Raw genomic sequence first — 25,803 nt, forward strand, 5'->3', positions numbered from 1 at the left:
ATGTCATCCCGCGGCACAAAACAGAAGAAAGCTAAAGAATGTCCGGGGCAGAAGAAGATGACTTCTTTTTTTGGTCACAAAGTGGATAAAAATGTTTCCAATAGCGAGGTCGCGACAATCGAGGGATCGGTCCATGCCGACAGGTCCGGGTCCACATTGAAGGATGCGTCAACCGAGCGCTTTGACGGCGGCGCAGAATCAGCGACGAACGAAGACCAGGTGTCTTGTTCGGATGAAAGCACCGAGTGTTCAATGGAGAAGCAAAATGAGAAAAGGGCCAAGTTCCTGGAAAAGTTCAAGTATGTATTTTTTAATACTTTTTTTTGCATGGTCTCAAACTTTAAAAGTTTATGTTAATTGAGTTAGATTCCAACTTTACAAAATATACTTTATTTATAACAGTTTCCTTTTAGAGAAAATAATTCTGGAATTATTTTTTTCATTTATTATGAACAACTAACTCTAAGTATAAGAAAACATCAGATTTCTCTAATGAATGTTTATTTCTGTGCAACTTGAATGCATTTGAATTCTAAATATAAATTTCAATTTCAATCATAGTAGAGTAAGTCACAATTTGAATAATGAGGAATTAGTAGTTGTAGTTGTGTGTAATTTGAATTGAGTATTGTTTTTAGTTTGTGTCAAAGTGTTATTTAAATTTCCAATGTTGACAAAATAGACAAAGACCCCAGGTCTACAGTGAAGCTATGTCCATTTTTTGGTTTGTTTTCAACTTATACATAGTAACATAAACTGAGACTCCCGAAGACCCAATATAATGGGATCTATGATGAAGCTGATTTTTTTTCTTTTTACCAATATGAAACGAAGGCCCAAGAAAAAGAACTCAGGACATCTGGTTGGATACCAGGAGGCATGGGAGAAGGGATACCCCTGGCTTTATCCTGTCAACAATAAAACAGGGATGATGTGCCGCATTTGTAAGCAGCACAACCAGCGCCGACAAAATGAGGAATATATCTGGAGCAAGATTCCCTGCACCAGCTTGCGGGTTGACAAGGCGCGGGATCATGCAAAATCCAAACAATATCGAACGGCGCAGGCGACAGAAAACGCTCGCATTGCCGCAGAGATGAATGGAGGCATTGGCCAAGCCATGGCAAACACTGTAAGTAAAAAGTCTTCATGTCAGTGTTCAACAAATCTCAAAATATAATTTCTCTCCTTGCACATGTTTTCTTGGTTTAATTTGAGTTTATCTTGACTTGGTTTCCCCTGCTGATCTTCCTGTCCAGGTTTCCTTGAATCGAGAAGCCGTGAAGGCGGCACTGAAGGTGGTCTATCACCTAGCAAAAAAGGAAATACCTCACCACACCAATTTCAAGGACTTGGTGAAGTTTGCGACCACCGAGTTAGGTAAGGAGTACCCTTACTTTGAGTAAATTAATTCTTCAAAAAAATTGTGCCTAAAAAACTTTGTTATAATTTCAACACTGCTAATTATGGCCTTTTTCATTACTTTCGTGACAGGTTGTGAGGTGTTCAACCGGCTGAATGTTGGTGGAAATGCCACATACACCAGCAGCAAAGTTGTAGATGAATTCTTGAGTGTCCTTGGCACTCAGTTGGAGGAGGACCAGCTGACCACCATCAGAGGCAGCCCATTCCTGGGACTGATGTGCGACGAAACGGTGGACATCTCGACAACCAATGAGCTGGTCCTATACTGCAGGTACACGTTGAATGTAAATTACTTATACATGTAATATGTGACAGTGTTACATACAGTAAAATGTCATGCAACATTCCATATTTGTTCTAGCTGATCACATGTAACAATATTATCTGTTGCAGGTGTATCAATGGTGATGGCAAGTTTCAGGCCAACTTTCTGAAGGTTGTGGCGTTAAAAGATGGAAAGGCCGACACTGTCAAAGCTGCCCTCAGCCACTACATGGAGGAAAATGATCTGTCCATCCAGAAGGTGGCTGGTTTTGGCTCAGATGGAGCAGCATGTATGATAGGTGAGTTTTAAATACATTTGTTATCTAAATGAAGTATATCTACAAAGACACAAAAATCAAAACCTAGCCCCTACTGGGTTACGTATCAGCTAATAAAAGCAAACAATTTATTTTATTTCCTCTACAGGAAATTGAAGTGGTGTTGCCACACAGCTTAAGGAGGACAATGCAAAGATAGTAAGTATCCACTGCATTGCACACAGACTGGCCCTTGCCGTCGGACAAGCTGGTAACAAGGTGAAATACATTGGCAACGTCTTCAAGCCGAACCTCATGAGCCTGTACCTCTACTAGAACGGCAGTGCAGTTCGATTGGAAGGCCTGAAAGAGATACAGGTAAACCATATTCATTTTTACAAGAGCCATGTGTCCTGGAAACTGCAATAAAGTATTGTTTTACTGTTTCAAAGCAGTTGTAACTTGTTCATCATTACAACATTTATTGAATTATTCTTACAGAACATCCTCCAGGACATGGAGTTGAAGTTGAACCAAGCAAAGGATGTGAGGTGGCTGTCCCATGATGCTGCGACAAAAGCCCTTTATAGATCACTGCGTAGCATTCTGGTACATCTCAATCAGGAGACGGGTAAGGGGGTTGCTATGGCCAAAGCTCTCTGGAGCTGGCTACATATGTACAAGACCATAGCAACCCTCTACCTGCTGTGTGATGTTCTTCCTCATCTGTCAGCCCTCAGCAAGTGTTTCCAGCAAAAAAAGTTTGACCTGACAGAAATCCACAAGGCAGTGGAGACAAAAAAGCAAGTGATGCAGCTGGCCAGGGATCAGCCACTTGAAGGTGGATGGCTGGCCGACCTGGATGTGGACCTGGGCCCAGGGGGACAGCTGGATGGTCTAGACATCCTAGTCTCTGACCGGCAGCGGGTGGAATTTGCACATGTTTGAAGTGCTTTCGTCGACAATCTTGTAGAGAACCTGGAGGAGCGGTTCCCCCAAACGGAACTCCTGGCAGCATTTGGTGTGCTGGACCTTGGCTGCCTACCAGACTCCATGACTGGAGAGTACGGATGGGCGGAGATGGACAAGCTGTCCACCTTCTACTCAGATGGCCATTCCCCCATTGACAGGGAAGAACTTCGGGATGAATGGATTGCCTTCAGACAGCACCTGGGCAGTTACCGTCAGAAGTCACCAAAGGACATGTGCCAGGTGCTATCTGCCAACCCAACACTAGCCTGCCAATATCCAAACATAGCCTCCCTCTATGTCAGAATGGTGGTTATCCCTGTGCACACAGCTGACTGTGAGAGGGCCTTCTCCACTCTCAAAAGGGTAAAAACAAGGCTGAGGTCCACACTGACAAACACCAACCTTAACCATCTCCTCTGGATCAGGATTGAGGGGCCTGCCATCGACAGCTTTGACTTTGACAAGGCATTGATGCATTGGGGCAGCCTAAGGAACAGGCGACTGTTGTTGTAACGGTCTTTGTTTTACTGGTAGCAGTGACAGTCTCTGTTATTGTTAATGTCATAGTGGTATAACCCTGGTTAGTGTGCGATTGCAAGTACTGTAACACATCATGCACAAGTGTACAAGTATGCAAGTACAATACAAGACTTAAGTAAATAAAAGTTTGGCCAATATTTTTAAATTTGTCATGTTTTCATTTACAGGATTGTGCACTTTTAACAGAACAGTTCCTCAATAGTTCAACTGTTGATGATAATGTCTTGTTTTCTTAAGTTTCAGGATGACCGCAAGTGCTAGAATTTCTCTCTAAGATAGCCTCAGAATGTCCCATTTAAGCTTCAATTTTTCAAAGGCTTCGCACTGCGGAAGGGGGGGAACCCCCCCCTTCCGCACCCCCCCCCCCCCCCCCCCCGGTTGCTTTGCTCCTCGCATCCGTGCGAATGTGTGCTCCCTCATACTACTTTTTTCTAGAAAAACCCGTGCTTTATATTATGCTTGGGGCCCAAAGGGCCAACCTTTTAAATTTTGGGGCCCTTTCTGTAATTACTCTCCGCACCCCTCTGTGGTAGCAATGTTAAACCAGACTTCTTCAGTATCTGGCATAGATACTCCCGACATTATACTACAAGATTCTATCCTCACTACTTTGCAGGTAGACATGCCTTCTAATTTCATTTTCCCTCACTGTTTTAGAACAAATTACTCTAAAAGAAGTAACGTGTATTTGGGACAAATTCCTAAATCTCAGTGTAATCACATATATGATCAGAATTCCGCCACCTCTCCATGTCCTCGCTTGGTCCCAAATTCGTGCCAATGTAACCCTCCGCTAACTAATTGTACACGCAACAGTATCAGGTATGTCAATAATGCATGTAGGGCTTATCCTGATTGTGTTCTACCACACCCTAGTAATTATCCTGGTGTTAAATTAGCATTAAACTGGTACTGGTACTGCGGTAATAGATCTGATCTTTTTGTTTCTTTTCCCACCAAGTGGTCAGGCGTTTGTGCTCCCATACGATTCAAGAATGCTATCACTGCTATCCATCCCCTCTCTGCTCATCGCCCGAAACGAGATGTCTATGGTACTTTCCCACCCCTGACACACCAGCTTACTTCTAAATGGCACCGTTTTTGGACATCGATGTTTCCTCATTTTGGCGTATCTGATCTGTGGAGGGAAGTAGAAATAACACATTATTGCTTAGCCAGCTTTGTTAATGAAACCACTAGAGCTGTAGATGGTATTAGGACTGAATTAACCGCCCTGCGTCTAATGACTACTCAAAATCGTATGGCCCTTGATATTTTGTTAGCAGAAAAGGGGGGTATTTGTGCTATGGTCGGAGAAAGCTGTTGCACTTTTGTCCCTGCTAATGACAACCCAGATGGTGAAATAGGTGCAGCTGTACATCAAATAAAACAGATCTCTCAACAGCTGGAGCATGATGAGCATGGGGACTCGGCAGGGTGGATGTGGTTTTCTAGACTATTTGGTAAATGGACCGCTATTCTGTCTGTGTATACCTGTAATGGTGGTCTTTCTTTTGTTTATTTTTCCGGGACCCTGCATTTTTAAATGCCTAATGGATAGAATGTATAAAATGATAAATGTTTTTACCCATAAACCCCCGCATAGGGAAAACAATGTATATTATCGTCCTGCAGGGTGTAACACTAATCTAATTAAAATCTAATCTAATACTATAAATAGTATTAAAGGGGGGGATTGCTAGATTTAAAGCCATGATTTAAGTTAGTTTTATAGCTGCAGAACATGATTTAGGATCTCCAGTGTTGAATTTGAAATTGAAATGATTGAATGTTAGATTTAAAGCTGCATTAAGTGATTTAAGTTAGTTTTGTAGTTTTAGAATGCAGAATGTGATTTAGGATTGTTAAGACTTTATGAATTTAATATTTTAGCTTCTTGGATCTTATTCCTGTATAATTTCCTGTAAAGTTACTGTGTGACCTTCCTCCAGTGAAGAAGACACACACTTCTTTGCTAGACTAGACATAAACATGTCTTTGTTTAAAATTGTAAATGCTGAATTGCTGAGTTGTTAAGAACATATCTGTTGATATGAAATATTTTGCTTATGATTGATCCAAGGTATATTTTGCTATTTTGCTTATGATTGATTCAAGGCTCTACTCACACACTCATATTGATGGAATTAAGATGCGATTTCCTGACTTAGCACAAGAACACATTCACATACGCACACACATAACACACACACATTCGTGCACACACACACATTCACACACACACCCCTCTCACACACACATCTGCGCATACACACATATTCGACAGACATAACAGACAAACACAGCTGCCTTTTAGAGAGATAAACAGACATTAGTTATGATTATAATTTGTTATAAAAGGTTGTTTGTAATATTTCATCTTTGGTGAAAAAAGCTGTGAATAAACGGCCAATCCCTGGTTTCCTGGTCTGTTTTCGCGGTGTTTTTTTTTTTCGCCCCAGAATTCTGCAGGTGGCACGAAGGCATTGGTCTCGAGAAGAAGCCGTTCCAGCTGGGGGAACCTTTACAACCGGAGTCTTATTTTTAGATCTTTCTGAGTCCAAATTCTTACTAAGAAGAAAAACAATTGAAATCGGTCCAGTAGTCCTGAGTTAGAATACAAAAACCTGCAACATGGCAATACAATGTAATCCTATAAGGTAGACATGCATGTCAAATCACAACTGACAGGTTCAAAATATTATCATAAGTGTCTGACAACATGGTGGAAAGGATCTCAACAGGGATAGATGGGATAGATCTGTGTCTGTTTACCTAAATAACTATAAAGAAACGATAAATGACTGTAGAAACAGAAACTGAAATTTAAAGTACATAAACTAAAAACAGAATTCCCCTGTGTTAGGTCCACTTACCTTTCTTGTGAATGAAATTAGTCAACAGCTGTTTTCCCTCAGTTTTTCTTTCTCTTTTCTTTTGTTCTTTTTGTTATCCGGATTTGGGGCGGCACGGTGGTGTAGTGGTTAAGGTTCTAGGTTCAAGACCAGCAGCCGACGGGGGCCTTTCTGTGTGGAGTTTGCATGTTCTCCCCATGTCTACATGGGTTTCCTCCAGGTGTTCCAGTTTCCCCCACAGTCCAAAGACTTGTAGGTTAGGCTAATTGGTGGCTCTAAATTGACCGTAGGTGTGAATGTGAATGATTGTTTGTCTCTATCTGTCAGCCCCGTGATGATTTGGCGACTTGTACAGGGTGTACCCTGCCTCTCACCCATAGTTAGCTGGGATAGGCTCCAGCTTGCCCACGAGCCTGCACAGGATAAGCGGTTACGGATAATGGATGGAAGGATGGATATCTGGATTTGCCTTTCTTATGGAAAGACATGACTCATGTTATGACTAGTGTTCAAAAATCAGTGATCTAGCATAACCAGTCACTCTGCTTGTTTAGCATAATTTGGAGACCAATCCTAGTGCAGGGGTGGATTAAACTATTTGGCGCCTTTTGTAAGGGGTGAGAGTGGATTTGGAGAGCCTCGACTATTCTGGTAAACAAAGTTTAAGAAGAAAAAGAAGCCTTTATTTGTCACACATACAATCAAGCACAGACTTAAGCACACAGGGAAATTTAGCCTCTGCATTTAACCCATCTAAAGCAGTGAACACACACATGGACATGCAAGTGAGCAATAAGCACACACACATACCCAAAGCAGTGGGCAGCTATGCTACAGTGCCTGGGGAGCAGTTGTAGGTTAGATGCCCTTGCTCAAGGGCACTTCAGCCCAACCTCAGGCCATGGCTGCCCCATGTTAACCTAAGTGCATGTCTTTGAACTGTGGGGGAAACTGGAGCACCCGGAGGAAATCCACACAGACGGGGAGAAAATGCAAACTCCACACAGAAAGGCCCCCGTCGGCCGCTGGGCTCAAACCCAGAACCTTCTTGCTGTGAGGTGACAGTGCTAACCACTATACCATCGTGCCACCCAGTTTAGGAAAAAAAAATCAGTTTAAGAAAGAAGAAAGCACAGCTTTATTCATCACACACTTGTGAAATTTCCTCTCTGCATTTAACCCATCTAAAGCAGTGAACACACACATGCATGCACGCACACATGAGCAATGAGCACACACACATACCCAGAGCAGTTTAGAAACTCGACTGAGTTTTATAGACAGTTTTACATGTGCTTCTGATACCAATTACTTATATATAGACAAAAACAAACTTTTCATTCCAAGCTTTGAGGCCCTAGGTAGTCCCCCCATTACAACATTCCTGCAGCCAAGAACAGGAATCTTGGATTCAAGAACAAGTTCCTATTAAAGTAGATGGTGAGTGTATATCATACTCAAAATGTAAGAGTTTAAGAAATTATCATAAAAGCAAAATAAATAAAAAATGTCATTTGTGCTATTAATCCCCATCCAGAAGAATCAAAAAGAACTGAGAAAACTTCAGTACCAGCTGTATGATACTGTATTGGCAAAAAAAGATGCTTCAAATATTTTAAGATAATTTAAAGTATAACAATAAATCAGGAATACTTTGCATACATCATTAAATAAAGCCAGAATATCACTGACCATTGATAGACAGTCTGTGTCCATGAATATGTAATGTTTGGGTGAAATGTAACACCTGACTATTACGGTATTTTAAATGTCTTTCTCATTTCACAGTGTCCAGAATCTTCCAAGGAAATACACACACACAAATACATACCATACATGCATTTATTTTATATATATATATATATATATATATATATATATATATATATATATATATATATATAAAAGCTCTGGACATTTATCTGTGCATTCTCATGGTTTGCCACTAAAAGCTTTTCCATTCTTTGGCCCACTCAAATGTAGCTTAAGTGGCTGATAAAGCACAAAAAAGAAGCAACATAAAAGGATAGCAAGGTCAGAATTCCAATATAATGACGTTACTTGAGACAAAATATCTTTCAATCTTCATGCTTCAGCAAAGTGATAAGCAGCAGCTGCTTTGTATCCTCACTAAATCATCCAGCAGCTTTAATTATTTGGCTAATATTGCTGATTATTCTCTCAACACTGATTTTTTTTATTTATTAAATTGTGTCTTTTGTTTTAAAAATTAATCATGTTAGGTTTTTATAGTTTACAGTCCCTTATGGGCAACATATTCATAGTTCCATACATACACAGTTTGCATGATTATAAATTCCACACAAGTCTTGTATAAAATATAAGCTCAGTCATCAGGTTTTTCACCACTAACTGCATCATGTTGATGTCATTCATTCTGAAAATACAATGAGATATAGCCTACACTTGGCAATTTGACTACTTTTACAGAACTAAACCCTGGAATTAACACCTATGTACCACTAAACAAACAAAAAAGACCTTCCTGATTAAGACGAAGTGAATTTCATGCCTTATGAAAGCTGGCATGGATGTGACGTAAGTAAGTCATGTAAATTGACCCTTGTGCCCTTAACACAGTGGAAAACAGCATTGTGATGTTTTTAATCACAAATATGTGTTAATCCACTTCAGTACCATCAGTGACATTTTGATGTTGATGATAAATTGCCTTGGATTCTTTGGTATGGTCCATGATTCAGTTTCCAGTGTGCTTTTGAACCAGAGAAAAAATGTCGTAGTGTGTAGCATTGAAAGGTGTGTCACTCAGGTAGCCTTATAAAGGAAGAGCAGAGAGACGGTTCAGACATCAGAAACACACACACACATACATAGTGGGAGGTCGAGTGGAAGAACTTGAGCTCATTGACGCTGTTGCAGAAGGAGCATTCGTAAACAGAGAAAGTGTGGACACCTTTCTTCCTTCGCAACACGTGAGTAAATCACAAAGGTTTAAGGTTTGTCTTGCAATTTTAATCTTATCCCTCACTGTAAAAAGTATTGCCAAATATAGAAAATGTTAGTCAATTGCACTATATGATTTGCTATATCAATGTAGTGATATATATTTCACTACATTTGCATAATCCCAAATGTACAGATTTGCATTTATTGCTGAGAAGCATAGCTTGTATTTTACTTCTTACTCTTCACTGTGGTTCCTCAGTAATGGGTAAAGAGGTGAGGATGGGTTGTCCTGCGTGGATGTTGGCTCTGGCTGTGCTGTGTGCAAGAGGCTCAGAGGTTAGAGCTCAGTGCTGGGAGAACACTGACTGCAGAGATCTCAGCTCTGACAAAAATATCCTGGTGAGTATCTTTTCGACTGGTTGTCCACAAAAGTTCCCTTAATTCTGAATCTGTTTCAGTTTGGGTTTTGATTTACTCCTTAGAACACATTTACAGAGGTTTAGCTAACTAGTGTATGAAGTTTGTCACTTTAGTAGCCTATTACATGATCTACTTCTTCAGATTTATTGTGCTTCTTTGCCAGGAATGCATCAAGTTGTGCAGATCTGAGCTTACAGCAGAGTCTCCTATCTACCCTGGAGATGGCCACCTCCAGAACATCTTGCACATGCCCAATGAAATCTCTGCTGCAACTCTTTCCACTCCACAAGAGGATGAAGCTCCAGAGTCTGGTCCACAACACGAAGACAAGCGCTCCTACTCCATGGAACACTTCCGCTGGGGTAAGCCTGTGGGTCGCAAGCGGCGGCCCATTAAGGTGTATGCCAACGGGGTGGAGGAGGAGTCAGCTGAGGCTCTTCCAGCAGAGATGAGGCGTGAGATAGATGCTGTTGAAGACAGCACCATCAGCCAGCAAGAGAAGAAAGACGGACCCTACAAGATGAATCACTTTCGCTGGAGTGGCCCGCCCCCCAACAAACGCTATGGAGGTTTCATGAAGTCTTGGGATGAACGCAGCCAAAAGCCACTGCTCACACTTTTCAAGAACATCATCAACAAAGATGGACACCAGAAGAAGGACCACTGAAGAACTCTTCATGAATGTTAACATTATCTTTCTCCATCATGAATATTATTCATTCATTCATTCTTATTTGCCCCAAATAAACTCATATTCTTTGAAGAGTAAGCTGACTGTACACAGTAAAAGTTAAACTAAGATGAAAAGCTTTATTTATTAAAAGTTCTTGTCGCCAGCAGCACATTCACCATTTAATCTCCAATAACTGTAGACTTGAAGTGACATGTTGATTAAAGACTATTAATTAGAAGCTGATGGTCAAAACACGTTTATTTCTGAAAATGTACTATATTGTAAAATATGAAAATGTTAATGATAAAATAATTTTATTTCAAGCAGTAAATGTCAAGGTGATTATTTTGAATGGAAACAGAAACCCATGAATGGCATTAAAATGTAAAAGCACCAGCCAAGAAAAACGGAAAGATAGTCACTGCCTTTACTACATCGGAAGACCATGACTTTATATACACAGTACTGTGCAAAAGTCTTAGGCACATGTAAAGAAATGCTGTAGACCAAAATGGCTAAAAAATAATGAAATGAAATGTTTCAACATTAAAAAAAAAATACTATAAACAGCAGTAAGCCATAATAAATGAAAGTCAATATTTGGTGAGACGACAATTTGCTTTAAAAAAAAAAATCATATTCTCAGCGACAATGAGTGCAGTTTTATAAGGAAATGAGCTGTAGGTTTTACTAAGCACCTTGCAGAACCAACCACAGTTCTTCTAGACACTTTGATTGTGACACTTGCATCTTAATTTTGCACCAAAACCCAGCAGCCTTCATTATGTTTTCTTTTTTAATCTGAAAAGTGGTCTCTTATGTAATATGCTGCTCAGATACAAACATTTTTTTTCTGTAACATTTAATTTAGTGCTGGAAGACAAACATCTGGAACTCTAAAATGTTTTTGTGCTGACTCAATAATGTAGAAGTCATAAAATAAAAATTGATAAAGTTTGTATGAAAAAAATAGGGAAAAATAGGGGCCCTGAGACTTTTGCACAGTACTGCATATATATGGAAGAATCTCTGAAGAGAAAAAAAAAAGTAATTTATAGATAATCAAATTATTAAAAAAAAAAACAGAATGGAATAGAAAAGCTATTACAAAGAAAAGCTATTTAAATAAATAAATAAATAGCATCCTACATTCTCAGTTCGTAAAAATCTTCACAACTTTAAGTTTAAAAATATGACCACTTAATGTAATTTTTATTTCTCAACTACTAACTTTCCTTATCAAAATGATTCCAGCACATGTACTGTATAATCATTTATCTGCATCCTGTTTTCCTCAGACACCATTGGCTAAACTCCTCTTAAATAATGGAATAATGTGACTTATTTATTCGAGCAGTATCCAAGAAACAATAAATTATCATCCTCTAGTTATAGCAGGCTGATTATAAATGTATTATTAATTAAAAAGTGATGACAAAGTGACTAAGGGTATATATGTGATACATATTACAGGGCAGTATTAAGTGTTCATAAGTAATGGAATATTAGCAATGCAATTGTAAATATCAGCTCTATCGAACTATAAGTGTTGGGTTTCTCCTAGAAGGCAAGATTTAAAAAAAAAAAAGAATATTTAATAACAAGGGTCTCCTGTGTGGACTTAATCAGTTTAATGACAGGTTTGTATATAAATGGTTCAAAGAAATCATCATGCCATATACTGACTGAGTTTATTACTATTTAGTGATCTTTATTGCAGATTTTTTTGTACAATGGTTTGGACAATAATCGATCAAATCTACCTCTTTGCTAACATTAGACACATGCATACTTCACGTCTGTTAACTTTATACATGTACTTTATTCATGCTGTACAGAAAACTGGGATGTGGGATATATTTAGGAATAAGTTTGAATACATCAGACTTCAAGGATGATTACTTAAGGGAAATATTTTCCCCTCATCCTTACAGGATGCTCCTCAGCCATTTGCTTTGTAATCTCTTCCTGTATACAAGTACTTATGATTATGATACATCAACATACCATAATCAATCATATCACAGTATTTCTACTACAACCATGATTCCAAAAAAGTTGTGACAAAGTACAAACTGTAAATAAAAACGGAATGCAATGATGTGGAAGTTTCAAAATTCCATATTTTATTCAGAATAGAACATAGATGACATATCAAATGTTTAAACTGAGAAAATGTATCATTTAAAGAGAAAAATTAGGTGATTTTTAAATTTCATGACAACAACACATCTCAAAAAAGTTGGGACAAGGCCATGTTTACCACTGTGAGACATCCCCTTTTCTCTTTATAACAGTCTGTAAATGTTTGGGGACTGAGGAGAAAAGTTGCTCAAGTTTAGGGATCAGAATGTTAACCCATTCTTGTCTAATGTAGGATTCTAGTTGCTCAACTGTCTTAGGTCTTTTTTGTCATATCTCCCATTTTATGATGCGCCAAATGTTTTCTATGGGTGAAAGATCTGGACTGCAGGCTGGCCAGTTCAGTACCTGGACCCTTCTTCTATGCAGCCATGATGCTGTAATTGATGCAGTATGTGGTTTGGCATTGTCATGTTGGAAAATGCAAGGTCTTCCCTGAAAGAGACATCGTCTGGATGGGAGCATATGTTGCTCTAGAACCTGGATATACCTTTCAGCATTGATGGTGTCTTTCCAGATGTGTAAGCTGCCCATGCACTAATGCAACCCCATACCATCAGAGATGCAGGCTTCTGAACTGAGCACTGATAACAACTTGGGTCGTCCTTCTCCTCTTTAGTCCGAATGACATGGCGTCCCTGATTTCCATAAAGAACTTCAAATTTTGATTCATCTGACCACAGAACAGTTTTCCACTTTGCCACAGTACATTTTAAATGAGCCTTGGCCCAGAGAAGACGTCTGCGCTTCTGGATCATGTTTGGATACGGCTTCTTCTTTGAACTATAGAGTTTTAGCTGGCAACGGCAGATGGCACGGTGAATTGTTTTCACAGATAATGCTCTCTGGAAATACTCCTGAGCCCATTTTGTGATTTCCAATACAGAAGTATGCCTGTATGTGATGCAGTGCCGTCTAAGGGCCCGAAGATCACGGGCACCCAGTATGGTTTTCTGGCCTTGACCCTTACGCACAGAAATTCTTCCAGATTCTCTGAATCTTTTGATATTATGCACTGTAGATGATGATATGTTCAAACTCTTTGCAATTTTACACTGTCGAACTCCTTTCTGATATTGCTCCACTATTTGTCGGCGCAGAATTAGGGGGATTGGTGATCCTCTTCCCATCTTTACTTCTGAGAGCCGCTGCCACTCCAAGATGCTCTTTTTATACCCAGTCATGTTAATGACCTATTGCCAATTGACCTAATGAGTTGCAATTTGGTCCTCCAGCTGTTCCTTTTTTGTACCTTTAACTTTTCCAGCCTCTTATTGCCCCTGTCCCAACTTTTTTGAGATGTGTTGCTGTCATGAAATTTCAAATGAGCCAATATTTGGCATGAAATTTCAAAATGTCTCACTTTCAACATTTGATATGTTGTCTATTCTATTGTGAATACATATCAGTTTTTGAGATTTGTAAATTACTGCATTCCGTTTTTATTTACAATTTGTACTTTGTCCCAACTTTTTTGGAATCAGGGTTGTAAAATTTTTTCTTTAAAATTATATCACATTACGTATGTTTTATTCCATGCTGATTTTTGTTTCCAGTCTGCCACTGATCCTTTATATACTATACAATCAAAAGATTGTGGACACCTGACCATCACACCCCTTCTGGTTCCAGTTCATCCCAAAGGTGTTCAGTGAGGGTTGAGTTCAGTCAGGGCTCTCAAGTTCTTCCACTCCAATCTTGTCTTCATGGAGCTCGCTTTGTGTACAGGAGCATCATCATCGTCATGCTAGAAGAGGTTTGGCCCTGTGAAGGGAAACTGTCATGTTACAGTGTAAAGATACATTATATACAACTGTGTGGTAGCATTTTGGGTGTGATGGTCAGGTGTTATTAGACCAACAGCAAAGCATTTAACAAAATTCAACCTCGTTTGGATCTAACTGATGAAGGAAAGGATGTATTGTTATGTCTGTACAATAGAATATGGGAAATAGGGGTAATCCCAAATGAATAGAAGAAGGCAGTGATTATTCCTATTAAGAAACCTGGGAAAGACCCTAAGCAGCCAAGTAATTACAGACCTATTGCACTCACCTCACATATGGGGAAGACAATGGAAAGAATGATAAATGACAGACTAACATACTGGATTGAAACTAAGGCCAAGTTTACATTAGACCGTATCTGTCTCGTTTTCTTCGCGGATGCACTGTCCGTTTACATTAAAACGCCTGGAAACGCCGGGAAATGGGAATCCGCCAGGGTCCACGTATTCAATCCAGATCGTGTCTGGTCTGGTGCTGTGTAAACATTGAGAATACGCGGATACGCTGTGCTGAGCTCTAGCTGGCGTCGTCATTGGACAACGTCACTGTGACATCCACCTTCCTGATTCGCTGGCGTTGGTCATGTGACGCAACTGCTGAAAAACGGCGCGGACTTCCGCCTTGTATCACCTTTCATTAAAGAGTATAAAAGTATGAAAATACTGCAAATACTGATGCAAATACTGCCCATTGTGTAGTTATGATTGTCTTTAGGCTTGCCATCCTTCCACTTGTAAGTGGTAAGTGATATGCGCTGGGATCACACACACAGCGGCTCAGTCCCGAATCACTGCTCGTGCACTTCACTCGCGCGCTCTGTGAGCTGTGCAGGGCCGGAGTGCGCACCCTCCAGAGGGCACTCGCTGTTCAGGGCGGAGTGATTTGGAGCGCAGGATGCCTGCGGAGCCGAGCGTGTCCGTGTATTGGTGTTGCTGTGTGCACGCTAATCGTTTTAAAAACGTTAATCTGATGATCCGCTGATACGGTCTAATGTAAACCCCACCTAAAGAAAAGTTGGAGAATTACCAAAGTGGTTTTAGGAAAGGAAGGTGGACTATGGACCCAATCATATGATTGTAGGATGATATAAGGAAAGCACAAGTAAACAGGGAATCAGTTGTTGCTGTATTCTTAGACATAGAGAAAGCATACAACATGTTGTGGAAGGAGGGTCTCTTAATAAAACTAAATCAGATGGGAATTGGAGGGCGAATGTTCCAGTGGATCAAAGAATTTGTCAAAAAGATCCATATCAGTAAAAATAAATGGCACACTGAGTGAGAATCACAAGGTAGAGAATGACACTCCACAAGGGAGTATAATTAGCCCTTTGCTTTTTTCCATCATGATTAATGGAATGTTTAAGGACATACAAAACAGCAGTGGTGTAGTACTGTTTGCAGATGATGGCGCAATATGGAAAAGGGGGAGAAACATAGGCTTCTTAGTGAACAAGATGCAACAAGCACTAAATACAGTGCAGGAATGGGCCCTCCAGTGGGGATTTAGAATATCTGAAGATCAAACAAAATCAATGATATTCACTAAAAAGAGGACAGGACTGGATTTAAAACTGAGACTGGCAGGTAAAGAATTGGAAAGTGTTTAATCCTTTAAGTACCTGGGGCTTTGGCTTGATGGGAGATTAACATGGAAAATACATATTAAAAAGATGGTTGACACGTGTTAAAAGGTACTAAATGTTATGAGGTGTTTGTGTGGAGTAGATTGGGGAGCAAGTAGAACAGCTCTTAAAACAATTTATACAGGGCTGATCAGATCAGTGTTTGACTATGGCTGTATAGTATATGGATCAGCTGCTAAAACCTCACTCATACAGATGGAGATAGTACACAACCAAGCCCTCAGACTATGTTGTGGAGCAAAGAAAACAACACCAGTGGCAGCCACACAAGTTGAGATGGGAGAGATGCCCCTCCACCTTAGGAGAGAACAGCTTGCAGTTGTATACTGGGCAAACCTAAAGGGCCATGATGACAACCACATAACACAGTCGGTCTTGCTGCAGTGTCAAGAGAGGGAGAGTGAGGGAATTAAAAGCTTTGGATGGACGATACCATATAGAGTGAGAGAAATGGAGTTGGACGCAGTCACCCTAGTAACAGAGGACGTAAAGGGAACGTTAGAATTTGGTTCTCTAAAGGTTAGGTTATAACCAAACCAAAAACTACCATTTAAAGAACGTTCCCTTTGGTTACAGCAAAAAACAAACAAAGGCTAACGTTCCTTGAACTTTTTGGGAACCACTCATATGAAACGTTAGCCAGTAGTTGCACTGCTACCACCACACAACGTTATGCTTGGCTGTTTTTTGGTTGTTCTGAGAACCAGTGCTGACAGTTTTTGTTTCCTTGATATTTTACACTAGGCCAGCCTAGTGTGACATTATTCATTAATTTCTCCTGTTCATTTTTATGGTAGGGCTAAATTGGACCAAAGTGCAAATAGAGTAAAATACAAAAAGGTATGATATTTGTTTTAAATTCAGTGAAATGGAGACATACACAAAAGTAGGTCTAACTTACAAAGAGTGCAAAGAGTACCATACAAAGTGAATTATATTGCAAGTTGCATTCCAAACGGGGTTCCCCTTTCATTGTGTGTGTGGTAGGCAAGAGCCTAATTACCTGATAATGCAAGCCATTAGTAGGCTGCTATTAAGATTCCACATATTAAATGGCTGATTAGCTGGCCATTGCATTTTATCTTTTGCAAACTTGTTTAAAGACAACATTATTGGTGCTGGATTTGGTGGACCCCTTGCATTTGTGGCCTTAAAAAACAATATTTCAAATTATATCCCGCAGTACAACAGTTTTTCCCCCTAATGATTTGGTATGTTCTCTCCTTTTTCTCTTGGCTATGAAAAACTGTGTGCATATCACTGTATTAGTGCAGCCTTCATTCATTGTTTCTCCATTCATTGTTTTTATAGCACATTAATTGAACCAAAGCTGAAATAGAAAGAGTAAAGTACGCTACAATAAAATAAGTATATATGTCACAAGTTGTATTAAGTCAAGTAGACTATAATAAAAAATAAAATGTAGATGTCTCAATAAGTATTCCAAACTGAGTTTTAAATTCACACAAAAAACTAGACCAAGAGCAATTAAGCTTAGCCTACTTGCTAATGACAGCCATTCAGAGGCACATGAAATGGCTGGGCTATTAAAGCCACTGTGTGTGCATTCTGGCTTTTGGAAACTGGTTCAACCAGTTTTTTGTTTTTGTAATGCCACTTTTCCACTACCAATGCGGCTGAGTTGGGCTGAGCCGTGCCGTGCTGAGTTGGGCTGAGTCGAGCTGAGTGGGGCTGTTGGAGTTGCATTTCGACTACAACCGCGCTGAACCGTGCTGGCTGGAAGTGGGTGGACACATTGGGTGGAGTTAGCGAAAGTGGGTGGACGTCACGTGATGTCATTAGGCGGCGCAAACAGTGACATCAGTGAGCTTTTAAGCGGTAGTCTCACGACCCGAATAGTAAACAATAAACATGGAGGACATGGAGTCGTTAGTGTTGCTGGTCTTGGTGCTGTGGCTTGTTGTCACCGACAACGCCAACAGATACTGGCAAGAGCGTATAGATGAGGCGAGGTGCATAAGGCTTCAGAAATTCTCGTAATTCTTCTTCTTCCGGGTTTACGGTGTTTACAGATCCCAGCGTGCTCGCGGGGCGTGTGTGGGCATGTGAGGACACTCCTCCTCACCAATCAGTGCACAGGGGAGTGTCTGCTCACACCCCCAGCCTCACTCGGCTCGCTTTGGCTCGCTTCAGCCCCACTCCAAAACGGTGCGAGTTTTAGGGGCTAAGCAGGGCTGAACCGAGCCGAGTCGTGCTGTTCTTTGGTAGTCGAAACGCGAGCCGTGTTGGGCTGAAGTGAGCTGAAAAAGGGTAGTGGAAAAGGGCCATAACTGACAAAGCTGCTACAGCAACACTTTGCAAATTCAATAGATTGCCATATAACTCATGAGTTAATGTACACAACGGCATATTATTGTAGCAGTGGACTGAAATTATTAATCTACAAAATATGCGGTATGCCTTTAAGACTGCCTCGCGTGTGTGTGATGTCACGTCCTGTAATAGCTATGGTTAGAGAGCTCATTGGAAATGAGAGGACAACTGGATGTTTACGTTTTTGCAGAGGGTTTTTTTTTCCCCTGTACACTAAACGAAAAGCCTAATGGCACAGCAATTCAGCATGCATCTATTTGAAAACGTTTCACCTTACGCCTACAGCAAGATCAACTGAAGGTATGTCGATAGTACAGCCATTTATTTAGCATGTTAGCTACCATGATGCCATCCTTTATGGAAAGAATCAAACTCTGCACTACAGTGAATTGTTATTACTAGAGTAATGCTGTAGTGAAGAACAGAATTACTACAGTGTTAGTGCAGTAAATGCTATAGTTTGGATAAAAATAAAACAGCATACTGCAATGGCTCTGTACTTTAATGCAGAGGGCAATTTCGTGGACAGGAAACACTGCCGTCCTGCCGCAAGAAAAAAATTTATTGTTTTCGCATAAGGGATATCTGCCTCTATATTTACTAGAATAAATGGTTGTTGTTGCAAACTTTATGCGGTAGGCTATATGGGTAGAAAATAGAAATGTATTTTTAGAATGTGGTAGTTTTATATCATGAGAGGGTTCTATGGAAGTCATTTGTTAACATTTTACTATCTAAACGTTTGTATCGCAACGACCGCCCTCCTCAGTTTGAAATGAACATAGACTGCTGACTGGCCACCAGGTTGCCTGACGTGGTGGGGGTGTGGCTGTGAAGACATGGATAATTGGGTTGATCGCAATGAACAGAATCAATTGCTGCTATCTTCGGATGCAGAGAGCACCTTTTGCTTCAACAGCTTCTACTTTGACAACAAAGCTTTGGATTCTACTTGACTACATGACTGGGATTCACTCTTGAAAAGGTAAGATTCATTTTATTGTGGTTAAAGGCTAGTTTATATACACTGTCTCAGGCTGGAGCTTCACTGGATGTGGTGCGCTACGCTTAGTCAAGTTGAGTCAAAATACATGAAGTTGAAAAATAATGGGCTATTTTTAGAATGTTCTCTGTACTGCCTTTTCTGGTGTAGCTAATTCCATTGATTATAGTTAAGACTTTAATATTATAGTAATAATACTATAATAGCTACTATAAAAGCTAATTCCATTGATTATAGTTAAGTCGTTGACTTAATGCATCCATTGTAGTCCCAGCCGCAGACACAAGTTGCCAACAAGTAATTGCAGAATATTATTTATATATATATATATATATATATATATATATATATATATATATATATATATATATATATTAGTGCTGCCAAAAATGTCGCGTTATTAACGCGTTAACTTGACTCAATTTTAACGGCGATAATTTTTTTATCGCGAGATTAACGCTCTGTGACATGATGCCACGCCCCACACAGCCAGAGTCCTCTGCCCTCCCCCGAAGAGCCACGGCGCTCGGCTTAGGTTTCGTTTTCCCATCGGCGGCTCCAGCCCCACTTTGCAGTGGCTGTGACAAGACGTGTTATGCTCTGCAATAATAATAAAAAAAAAAAACATTGGTACAACCAGTGTTCGAACTATGCCGATATTTTCGGGGGGTCCCTTTTTTTTCCCTTGGGGGGGTGCTTGCGCTTGTCTCAGAGCGCGGATCTCCATCGCGCGCTCACTTCGGATATGCAAATGCTTCCCGTTACACACGATTGCTATGTCAATAAACATCATTTTGCCAATATTTTAGAGACCCCCCAACATTTCCCAAATCATGTTTTCAAGGGATCTCATGTCTGTTTCAGGGGATCTCGGATCCCCCGAGTACCCCCGTAGTTCGAACGGTGAGCAAGCCCATTCACTTTTTTATGCTGATAAGAGAATTACAATGGTTTTTCATGTGACAAAAATGTGCGATTAAATTGCGATTAATCGCGAGTTAACTATGACAGTCACGACATTAATGCCTGATTAAATATTTTAATCGCTTGACAGCACTAATATATAAAAAATATTCTGCAACAGACCATTCTTTTGTTACACATTTGTTTTGCTTTCCTGCTCGATTGAATGCAATGCTACTGTCATGTTTGTCTCACACATGATATCCCCCACTGTTGTGTTCCCAGTAATCCCTCCATGGTTTATTATAGACCTCAACGTTGATCTAGGACTGTTGGAGGAAAAACAGGGTGACCCTGACTTAGACAACATCAAAGTACTTATTTACTTTCGAGAAAAATATAAAGACACTCTAATGATGTACACAGATGCATCAAGATCTGATGAAAAGGTGGGAATGGCATATGCCATTCCAGAACAAATAATTGCTGTGGCAAAAAGAATAACTAACAATTTGGCAGTATATACAGGAGAACTAGTAGCAATATGGAAGATCACAAACCAAGCAAGGTAGTGATTGCATCTGACTCAAGCTCAGCACTAACAAGCCTAAAAAATGGACAGTCTGAGTCAAGGCAAGACATTGTATATGAAATCATGCAAATGGGAAATAATCTGGTCAGATCTGGAATCAATTTGTCATTTACATGGATGCCAGCTCACAGAGGTGTAAGAGGAAATGAGATAGCAGACAAGTTTGCTAAACAAGCAACAAAGAAATCCACTATAGACATTCATATTAAGCACAGCAAGGCAGAAATCAAAAGCATAGTTAAAACAAAAGTCGCTGACAAATGGCAACACCTCTGGAACACTGGGCATACTGGACGTCATTATTATAATATCCAAAACAAAGTTGGAAGAGGTAGGAATACAGGCAGAAGCAAGCAAGAAGAGGATGTATTTTCAAAGATGTGCTTTGGTCATACAGCACTAAACAGCACACTATTTATGATAAAGAAACACGTCGATGGGACCTGTGAATGTAGTGAATGCCAGGAGACCATAGAACATGTACTTATACAGTGTCCTAAATACCACCTAGAGAGACAAAGATTAATTGCCCAACTAAAGGAAAAACAAATCCAGCTCAGTCTACAGAGCATACTACAGTTAAACACAGGAGAAGTCTGTTTCAACCACTTATGTAGTTTCCTGAAAAACACAGGACTGATGAATAGAATTTAGGTTGTTTTTTTTTTCTTTATTTTGTTTTAAACTCCTGATTCACACTCCAGTCCAGTTGGTGGCGGTAATGCTCCATATAAGCTGGCTGCCAACCACCATTAAACCAGAAGAAGAAGACCACCCTCGTTTGGAGTTGGTTCTTTCCATAGGTTCTTTCCAGCCTACAGGAGCTGTGATGTGAAGTTTAGGCATTCCAGTAGGTGGCAGTAATGCTCTCTGTGCTGAAGTGGCGCCATTAAATAAGACGACAATGACGAAGAAGTGTAGAATTATAGTGAAAGCTGAAGCAAAATTCTTAAATCTCACTACTTTATTTTGGGAAAAGATATATGCAGATCTGAATAGGTTGGATGAACCCCCAGAGATATCATCTGCACCACCATTGATAAGTCAACCTTAGTGATCTTACAATGGAACGCTAGAAGTCTCATAGATAATGGTCAGGAATTTTAGAGGTTTCATTCAAGATTTAAATGAAAAACCAGATGTGATCTGTGTTCAGGAATCCTGGCTAAAGAGTTCATTGGATTTTGTAATTAAGGGTTACTCTAGTATCAGGAGAGATAGGGTGGGGGGTAATGGTGGAGGGTGTGTTACTTTTGTCAAGAGGGGACTACAATATAGAGTTAAAGAAAGGAGATGATCTGGAATATATAGGTGTTGAGGTATGGACTAAAGAAGGGAGTGTGATAAATTTTTATAATCCATGTAATCATATTGAGTTAGAGCATTTAGAAGAAATTTGGAGGGGTTTGGGTGAAAAGGTCGTTCAGTGTGGGGATTTTAATGCTCACAGATCACTCTGGGGAGATAAAAAAATTATATAAATAGTAGTATAATTGAAGAGTTTTTAGATGAAAAAGAGCTTGCATGTTTGAATGATGGTTCGTATACAAGAATAGAAGTAGCAAGAGGTAATGAGTCAGCTATAGACCTCACAATAGTTTCTCAAACTTTAGCTGGCAGATGTAGTTGGGAGGTATTAAATCACAGTACACTGGGTAGTGATCACTATCCTGTTGTGGTTCAGTTTGAGATAGAACTGATAAGAGATCAGGTGGTAAGAAATGGGAGATGGATTTTAAGGGAAGCAGATTGGGAAACCTTTTCAGACATCAGTGAGAGCAGTCTAATGGGTATTGGAGCTAATGCCAGTGTTGACTCCATGTGCTATTCTGTTACGAACAACATAATTAGGGCTGCTGAACTAACCATTCCCAAGTCAAAGTCAGGTAGTAAGGGAAGGATTGTTCCTTGTTGGTCTGAGGAATGTAGTACGACTGTCCGGGACCATAATAAAGCTTTTAGAACTTTAAAGCAAACTCTACATTTTGGAAAGTTGATTAAATGCAAACAGCATCAAGCTGTGGTGAGGCAAACAGTCAAGAATACAAAAAGGCAGTATTGGAAAAAGTTTTCTGATTCAATAGAAAGAACAACTCCTATTCAAAGTGTATGGAACATGATTAAGAAAATGAGAGGCAATGGGAGGGATTTTGAGTATCCAGTAATGATTGATGAACAAAGAGTTATTACAAATAGTAAAGATAAAGCTGAGGCCATAGCGAAGGCATTGGTAAAGGTGCATAGCTCAGAGAACCTCACTCATGAGGAGAAAAGAGGAAGAGAAATGACAATAGGAAAGTATAGGGATGTTTTATTTGAAGAGACAGAAGATGGGGAAATTTTAAATACACCTTTCAACTTACAAGAACTTAATAGTGCATTAAAGAAAGTTGGAAACTCTACCCCAGGGAAGGATATGATCTGTTACGCAATGTTAGAGAATTTGACTGATAAAGGGAAGGAGGTGGTGTTGACCTTATTCAATAAGGAGTCATCCCAGCAGAATGGAAGCAGTCTGTTATCTTCCCTATTAGGAAACCTAGGAAAGATGCAAAGTACCCAAGTAACTATAGACCTATAGCATTAACTTCTCAAACGGGTAAAGTAATGGAAAGAATGGTTAATGACAGGCTGGTCTACTGGTTAGAAACTAGAAATCTATTACATAGCTACCAGAGTGGTTTTAGGAAGGGAAGGGGGACTGTGGATCCAATAGTTGCCCTGGAGGACTCAATAAGGAAGGCTCAGGTTAATAAAGAGACAGTTTTGGTCATATTTTTTGATGTTGAAAAGGCCTATGACATGGTCTGGAGAAAGGGTCTTCTTATTAAGCTGAAACAGATGGGACTCAAAGGAAGAATGTTCCAGTGGGTTAGAGACTTCTTATCTGGTAGGAGAATTATAGTTAAAATTAATTAAGAACTTAGTAATGAGTATATAGTTGAGAATGGTACGCCCCAAGGTAGCATTATCAGCCCAGTACTATTCTTGATTATGATCAATGATGTTTTTAAATATTTACAGAGATCAGTTAATGTTGCATTGTTTGCAGACGATGGAGCTATGTGGAAGAGGGGTTGGAATGTTAACTTTATTGTGAATAAGATGCAGCAGTCAGTGGATGCTGTCCAAAAGTGGGCCCTTGAATGGGGATTTAGAATTTCTATAGATAAGACTAACAGTAATTTTTTTACCAGGAGGAATATTCCTCTAGACCTAAAGCTGAAGATATCTGGTACAGAGTTAGAAAGAGTTGATTGCTTCAAATATTTAGGCCTATGGTTTGATAAGTGGCTAACCTGGTCTGTGCATATACAGAAGATGATTGAGAAATGTAAAAAAGTGTTAAATGTGATGCGATGCTTGCGTGGGGTGGATTGGGGTGCAAATAGGCCAGCCTTGAAAACTATTTGCATTATCCTCATTAGATCTGTATTTGACTATGGGTGTGTGGCTTACAGATCTGCATCTAAGTCACTCTTAATGAAGTTGGATGTTATTCAATGTAAAGCTTTGAGGTTATGTTGTGGCGCTATGAAAACTACCCCAGTTAATGCAATTCAGGTTGAGATGGGTGAAATGCCTCTTCATGTCAGGAGGGATCAGTTAACCCTGGTTTATTGGGCTAACCTTAGAGGGCAAAAGGAAGATCATACAAGTTATTATTCTTTAATTCACTGCCAAGAGAGAGATAAGTCTCAAGTTAGAAGCTTTGGGTGGATTATATCTCAGAAAGCAAGTGAACTGGGCTTCTAGTTGCTTAACGTGTGTCCATCAGTGTTTTATCCAGCTGTTCCATTGTGGCTATTGAGAAAGCCTCTAGTTGACCTAGACCTGTTAGAATTGAAAATGAATGAGGAAATCAACAGAGATATAGTTGAGTACCATATTAGAGATGTGTATGAAGATAAACTTGTGGTATTTACAGATGCATCAAAGTAAATAGAAGGTAAAGTTGGTGTTGCATTTGTAATACCTAGCCTCAAGATCTGTAAAAAAGAAAGACTGAGCAATGATCTTGCAGTTTACACAGCTGAGCTAGTAGCTATTCTTATTGCCCTGTCCTGCATAGGCGGTTTTAAATGGGGGCCAGGGGGGGCCAGTGCCCCTGTAAAATTGCTCCTGGCCCCTGTTGTGGCCCCTGTGCTGAACAGGTAACAAGATTTATTAATTTTGACGTGCGCTGGCTTGAAGATCGGAACTGACATGACGGAGTGTTCTACACGGACTCCTTAAAGCGCTACACGCACACTGTTACCTGCAGCAGAAAGATCCGCAGCAGCGCGAATTGTAAACTTCGGATGTGAGAGATAACAGCTGCAGCCCTGCAAGAACTAGGCTACTGCAAAGAGGCGAAGGTAAGGAAAATGATTCAATTTCGTAACGTCAGTGTTTGCACATATCCGTGTTTTACTGTTGTTGTTCACTACAATAATAAATCCGTTTTATTGCGCTTTCTTAAAAGTGTGTTGCACAGCAATAAGTAGCCTAACTTAATATTTTTGGGAAATGGGTAAAATAACCGACAGTGTTTAACCTTCTTGTAAAACTTTAATGGCCTTTTGATATGTAGAGGCTACATTCCTCTCCGTTTACTTTTTAGTATAGACCTACTGTAGGCTATCATCATGGAAAGGAGCAAGAAGGACATTATGTCCTTTTTTGCCCCTGTTGGCAAAAAGCAACATAGAGAGAGTAAGGAAGATGAAGATTATGAAAGAGGAGAGAGAGCCAGAGGTGGAGAGAGAGCCAGAGGTGGTGGTTGGAGAGGTGGAAAGTGAGGCATCTGAAAGGCAATCTGAGAGTGAGGATGAAGACATTCAGGATCAGATTGAGGGACAGAATGAGGGACAACCCAACGAGTCATTGGGACAACCAGATTCACCATGCATATCAAGTACAGCACCATCAGGTTTGTGATGTTGAACAAATGCGTGTGTGTGAGCAGTGTCGACCTACAATTCATATAGCCTACCCTGAAAGTGTGAAGTCTGAATAATAATTAATAAAGATAAAATACAAATAATAGATATAATAATAAATTAATAAATGAATAATGATAA

The 25,803-nt window shown here is 39.9% G+C and overlaps 1 protein-coding gene across 1 annotated transcript; it reads left to right on the top strand.

The window, feature by feature from the left end:
* Positions 1-9,502: 9,502 nt before the first annotated feature.
* On the top strand, positions 9,503-10,328 carry pomca (proopiomelanocortin a). Its single transcript, XM_060932907.1, has 2 exons — positions 9,503-9,640; positions 9,825-10,328. Exons 1-2 carry the CDS (start codon positions 9,503-9,505, stop codon positions 10,326-10,328), a joined length of 642 nt encoding a protein of 213 aa, XP_060788890.1.
* The last annotated feature ends 15,475 nt before the right edge of the window (positions 10,329-25,803 follow it).

Source organism: Neoarius graeffei, chromosome 11, assembly GCF_027579695.1.
Source record: "Neoarius graeffei isolate fNeoGra1 chromosome 11, fNeoGra1.pri, whole genome shotgun sequence".
NCBI classification, from domain to species: domain Eukaryota; kingdom Metazoa; phylum Chordata; class Actinopteri; order Siluriformes; family Ariidae; genus Neoarius; species Neoarius graeffei.